The sequence below is a fragment of the Morone saxatilis genome, unplaced genomic scaffold, assembly GCF_004916995.1.
Source record: "Morone saxatilis isolate NCDOM2014 unplaced genomic scaffold, NCSU_SB_2.0 Contig15, whole genome shotgun sequence".
NCBI classification, from domain to species: Eukaryota; Metazoa; Chordata; class Actinopteri; family Moronidae; genus Morone; species Morone saxatilis.
This window is the reverse complement of record NW_023339707.1, coordinates 24,017,135-24,023,620: the sequence shown is the minus strand read 5'-3', so window position 1 is coordinate 24,023,620 and position 6,486 is coordinate 24,017,135. Positions and strand designations below refer to the sequence as shown.

Sequence of the window (6,486 nt, the reverse complement as noted above, 5' to 3'; positions counted from 1 at the left end):
ACACGCACATAGATAAGACACAGACGACCACAGCACAACACATACACTACATCTTTATCTCATCATCTACACATCACTCATGTTAATGTCTATGTTGAACTGGTGATTTAGATACACAAGTTGAAGTGCTGAGTTTTGTGTGGAGTTGTAATTTGTTTTTATCTCTACGAGAGCTTCACATGGCTACTATTAAACACGTATCTGTCAATTGATTGAATAGTACTAGCGTTTGGATATATTGACACACATAGATTATGGATCTTGGTATTAATTACTCTTTGTCTATCTACTTTAGAGAACATTTAATTCTGGATAGATGTATATATAATTAGGTAATAACAGGAATCAATACTGATACACCAAAATGATACAAATTAATGTAATAGGGCATCAACTCAGCAAGTTATTATCATTACTGTCGAGGTACACCTTCCAATTATCATTTAGAAAGTTATCCATATTGTATGAGCGATCGTGATTATCGTACTCATTGCTATGAAATGGTAGATGTGATATATTTGATTTATTATATGGTATTGAATCGAATATATAGACCAGATTTTGCTGGACCTAAAATGATTGTAGTTCTACAGTATTCAGTGATTATAATTCGATATTTATTTATTTTATTATTATGATATCAGGGAGTACATAGATGACACTTTCTCCGTATGTGAATGATACTTTACACATGTTGTGCTCTCTGTTTTGAGAAGTCTTACAGCATTGTGGATCCAGCAGATGTCACTCTAATAACTCATATTGTGTGTGTGCGTGCGCGCCACTGCTTGCTTTATAACACTTGCACTTCTGTCTCTTCTCTTTAACGCTTACAAAGTAGCAACTATTCCATTCGCCACTCGATAAGTATGCCCGCCATGAGGTAAAGTAACACACAAACCTGCTCACTGTACTCTCTGTCACTACTGCTTCACTTTAACTCTGTGTAACTCTCTTTATTACTGTATCACCTCTTTCTCTCTGTTTATCTGTTGATGTCTGTGCTTGTTATGCTTCTGTTCTCCTCTCCAGATTTCTTAACCGTGAGATCTTTTTAAAGTTAAAATCATGAGTGGACAAAATATTTGGGACACTGTCCTCACAATGTGGAGGAAGACGTTTTTATCTTCTGTTCAAAGCCAATTTATAAAATGAAACCTTCAGTGAGAAGTCATATCTTGTCAACTTGTTTACGAATTGAGAGAATCTCAAAATTTTGAAACAGCATTTTGCTTATTTAGTTCATTATTTGTCGTGATGTTAAGCCCTGTAGTGCTGCTACCTTTATGTCGTCTTCTGTATCATTTTATAATGTAATAATTTAAAGGTTCTGGTTCCCTGTGTGTCCCTCAGTTGACAGGACATTATGATGATTTTTAAATCATATTCTGCACTTTAAACAGCATGTTGTGTCAGGATTAGACAGGGAGCATGTTTACTACAGTATTAGTACGGCAGTGGAGAAGAAAACCATGAAATCAGTTAAAATGTGTTTTCTTTTATCGGCTTTACCCATCTTATAAGCAAATACACACATACTTTTCAGTGCAAGTTTAGCAAATCATTTTGTGTAATTTAGACACCATTGCCTTTAATGATGAGTGTTTTTGTGTGAGTGTAACATTATTTTATGTCTGATCTGCAGGAACTCTGCAACCTTCAAGTCATTTGAGGATAAAATGGGGAACCTGAAGGTGAGCAGTAAGTAGTAACAGCTTCAGTCCAGTGTGTTGGGCGTTATGTTAATATTTACCACCATCAGCCCAACAACCGGGGATAAATCCAATATATCTGCGCGTGTATGCACTGTGCTCGGCTCTACACGCTGTCGCTGCCTCTCTAAAGAACCAACCTCTACCTGGGTCAAACTGCTCCAAATAAACCCAGAACTCAGTTTCTACAGCTGTTTTTCCTCTTAGTTCAAGTTCAGTTTTATTGGCATGACATTTGTAACAACCAGAACAATGTGAAAGAATGAAATGAACAAAACGACGTGAGTAGGAATAGTTAAGAAAAGAAAATAGATAATGAAATAGATAAATGGAATGGAATATAATGTTTATAATTGCCTATAATCTCTGTCCCACTGGTCGTCTTTTTGTTTTTGGGTCAGGAAGTGACATATTTGGCACTCGTACCTCTCACTCAGTGCGAGTAATGTTTCTGTGAACGTCTGTCACTGAGCAGCGGTTCTTGTTCTTCTGAGGCAGACCATAAAATTCTCCAAATAACAAAACAGCGATGGACTTGTACAGTACATTCATCCAGCTGCCCAACCCTAGTGTGACACACTGCATACTAAAACCCTCTTTAGATGTGTTATACATTGTGGTTTTGGGACCTGTTGATGGATTTTAAATGTATTCAAAGTGTGTTACCGCGACTGTAAACATCCACAGGAAACAGAGTGTGTTGAGTCCCGATATTAAAGCTGATAATCAATAACACTCTGGTCTGTTTCCTCTCTCTCAGTATAAAGTTGTCGGCCCCAGAGGGAACGGGGAGGCCGTCGGCTCCCCCACTGACACCACCCCCACTCAGGAGAACCCGCCTTTCTGAACGCATCCCTCCTCCTCCTCCTCCTCGCTGCCACCTTCCTCACGACCTGAGACTGTACTGTTATCACCTCACATCGCTGAGTCAGCCCTGACCTTTGACCCTCCACTTCACCGACTCGCCACCACTCACTGCGCCCCAACCCCCCCACGAGGTCTGTAAACTCCGACAGGCGGAGGCGTAGGGGATTGGAGGTGGGACGAGCCTTTCCAGTCCCATCGCCGCCGGTCCCACGGCCTCCGTTCTTCTGCCCTCGTTGAGGAAAAGGAAAAATGTTTTGTTGATGTCTAAACCTGAATAATTTACAGACCTTGCTTTGTCCACCTCCTGCCTCTACTTCCTCCCCAGTTAGAGCCACACTCCTTCGTTCTCCTGCACTCCTCAGACTCCTGTTCTTAAACAGGTTCTTACTGTTTCAGAAAACCACTTGGCTTAAAAACAACAAAGGCTAAAAAGGCATTATGAGATGTCGGGTTCTTGAACCAAACATCACACTGAATTCTGGGATTGGGGTTTCTTAAAGATACGCTGCAGTCATGCATTGAAAAGTAACCCTGCAGGTGCATTTTTGGGCCCCAACTCAGAGTTTAGGAACCAGGATGTCTGCAGAATGAAGGTGGAGGACCTTTTTTTACGGGCATAGGCAAAATGGTGGTTTTATGCTAGTTACACCTACTAACTCTGTCTTCTTGTTTCCGACTGCTATCATGTACTTTAAATAATGTATTCACACTGTGAGCAAACGCTAGTGTCACCACAGTAACCCCGCCCTGTTCGCAAACTCGTCCTCAGTTTGCTTCACAGCTCTGCAGTCGGCAGCAGTGTGAAGTACGCTCGTAGGTTAGAGTTAGTGGTTATATTGGGAGGGTGGGGGGGCCAGGCAGGGGGGGCGGGATCCGGCACATCTCACCCTTCTTAGACCTACCACTGCTACATGCATGTGCATATCTCATCTCAGTTGTACCATACCAATCATGCAAAGACGACCGAGGTCTCGTGTAACACCCTAAAAAAAAACACCCCAGGATGTAAAAACAGACAAAAAAAACCTTAAACCATTTTGTATTAAAACTATTTTACACTGCTTTGCATAATGTTTTTACATAACTTTTATCAATATGTATAAATATATATGAATAAATATATTGTCGCTGATGCTGCTGAATGGTAGCAAACAGGTTGGAAGGTTTAAGAAAAAGCGGGGGGAGGATAAACAAACTTAAAACATGTGGAAAACAAAGAAACACTGTGGGTCAGTTTCACAAGGACGAGTTATTGTCTGTCAGGAGTTTCTTCTCTTCATGGTCTAAAATAAACAAATAAAAATGTTCCCACGTTTGTGAAACTGACTCATTGACGAGCTGCAGTCGTTTTGTACCCGTGTGGGCACAAGACGGATCAGACCGAGGCAATAAGGAACACAATCCAACTGGTTTCATTTGATAAACTGGAGGCGCGTTTGATCTCAGATGTGCTGCTGCGACATGTTAATGCCGCCATTTGCAAGTCAAACTCTCGAGGGTCGAAAATGATTTGAAACCAGTTTGGCTGTGTTTTGCTTTTTAGCCTGGTTTGACTGCTGTTCACTCAATGTGAGACGACGCTTTGCTGTGTACACTACCTGGTGAATGTCAACGCTTCTCTATCGGCCTTACTCACTTTAACTGGTTCACCTGTTATTCTTATTTAGCTGGTAGAAAAGAAATGTCATTTATGTTCCTTTTTTTTTTCTTTTCAAGTTGTACAGACTGGTTTGATTGAAGGAAGGGGAGTTAGCATTCAGATATTTAGAGTCCGGCGAGCCACAAAAGTCATGGAAAACCTCTCGCTGCCATAGTAGAAACTTTGCCAACAACCCCTTAATGCACTCCTTTAACACACACTAAATGCTACTAAATGCCCTAATCGCACACACACACACACACGCTGCACGAGGCCAAACTAACACAAACGTTTTGTACAAACTCAATGTTGCTCCTATCATTGTTGCACCCTCAGAGACCACATGGTGATAAATACAAACTCCAGGGCCTCAGAAACAATGACAGTAAATCTGAAGGCACTGTCACTTTTCTCCTTAACATGTTCTATACTTTTATTATTTTTTTGCTGATACAAGGGCAACATCGCCTCTGGTGGTTTGACAAAATGTTACACTGCTGTTTTTCCAGTTAAAAAAAAAAAATACAAGGCAACTCGTGGAGAAAAAAAGCCAAAATCCTCGTCAATCTTGAGTTGCTGTTGAGGCTCATCGTTTTCTCAAAGCACTAAAAGGTGTTTGAATGTTGCCTCTCACGTTGCCAAATATATCTTTCACCCATCACAACTACAAAATGTTGCTCTTGTATCCCATCTCAAAATGTCACGTGTGGTTTAAAGTTGCTTGTCGAATATATTAAAAGATGAACAAACATGAAATGAAAATACACCGACTTACAAACAAAAACTTTCCCGTCAAACTGCTTCAAAACGAGTGTGCCAGTGTATCATAAGTGTATTTTTTGTTTGTGTTGCTCATTTTGGTAGTTAATATATTCCTCTTAGGTGAATTGTTATGTTTTCTTTTGGCTTTCTGTCTATTCGGAGAGGTGGATTATATAAGATTTCTTATTTGTATAAATGATTTGCCATCAGTTAAAAACAAATTGCCAATATTTAAACATCTGTTACAGAATCTCTTTCTTTCTGCCTCTGAATCTCATGGAGTCTCTGACTTTCCTGCTTCGCCAACATGAAAAAACGCAGACGCACACTGCAAGAAATATTGATCTCAGCTCATTTACTTTAGAATTAAACCATATTTCTCTTACACAAAGTGGAGAAACTCACTCATAGTTGACGCTTTGGTAGAGCAGTGATCTCCCTTTTGTGCAAGACAAATGTGATTTGAAGGATTAAATGACTTCTTAAGATGTAATTTTTTTCTTTTCTTTTTTGCAGTGTAGCTGTTTGTGTAAAGCTGCAATCGGTTTTCGGAGACTGATGATGAAAAAGGATGATTACTTTTTGTTTTGGGTGCCAATGGGAAGTGCAGCACAATGGTGAGCCTGCTCAGAGCCAGCCGCTGCAGAGGCTGGAGGACAGTAGAGTACTTATAGCTTTATTTAGGTCCTGGGATGGGCTGATGTAGAATATCAAAAGGGATCAGATTTGGAAGATTATGGCGAGTTAATTAAAAACACTTTGTTTTTTTGGTTTTGTTGTATATGTTTGGATATCAATAAAGCATTCCTTTAAATGAATGAGTGGTGTTTGGTCAATATATACATATTACTCTTAATTTACTTAATTAAACATGACTAATATTAAATAAAGTCGCTGAAACTGGATTTGGTGGCGCATAAAATGTTCTTTATTTTACACCAATATCTCCTTTTTTGCTCTAAAACCAAAACTCAGACAGAAAATGAATACTAGATTCCTGTTAACTGTAAAAAAAAAAAAAAAAACACATTATTGGCTTTTTTCATTGATGAAAAGTGTTCCAGCAATGTTTGATGGGCTGTTTCAGAAAGACTAATTGGAAACACCGTTTCCTACAAATTGAATATTTGGCACAAAATTGCATTTTGAATTTTAAGAAAAACTCAAGTTGCTAAAATCAAAGCTTTCACCATTTACTGTCTGATGTCGATGTATAAGATTAAAACCTTTGATAACTCGTAAGGTGTTGCCATCCAGGGCCCGGTCATGGCTGCTTGTAGCTTTAATACTGCATTTATTATTTTAAGACATAATGCATTGTCATTATGACTGAGTATATACTCAGGGTTATAAGTATATAACCCTGTAAGACAGTAGTCAAATGTAGAATAAGGCTGTTTCCAGACCGACCAGTTACAAATTAATGAGGTGTACATTTGGGATCACAAAGTGCACACGGGCTACATCACATTATCTGCCACGTGGACCAAACGCTAATAAAACAAG

The 6,486-nt window shown here is 39.3% G+C and overlaps 1 protein-coding gene across 5 annotated transcripts in view; it reads left to right on the top strand.

Annotated features, from left to right (window-relative positions):
* tpd52l2b (tpd52 like 2b) overlaps nt 1-5,798 on the top strand; it is a gene marked incomplete at its 5' end in the record, with an annotated part of 25,312 nt that extends 19,514 nt beyond the window's left edge. For 4 of the 5 annotated variants that reach the window (XM_035656280.1, XM_035656278.1, XM_035656277.1 and 1 more), the window contains 2 exon segments: nt 1,646-1,694; nt 2,473-5,798. In XM_035656280.1, the coding sequence (XP_035512173.1) occupies nt 1,646-1,694; nt 2,473-2,559 (136 nt within the window). 5 annotated transcript variants of the gene reach the window in all.
* Between the last annotated feature and the right edge of the window lie 688 nt (nt 5,799-6,486).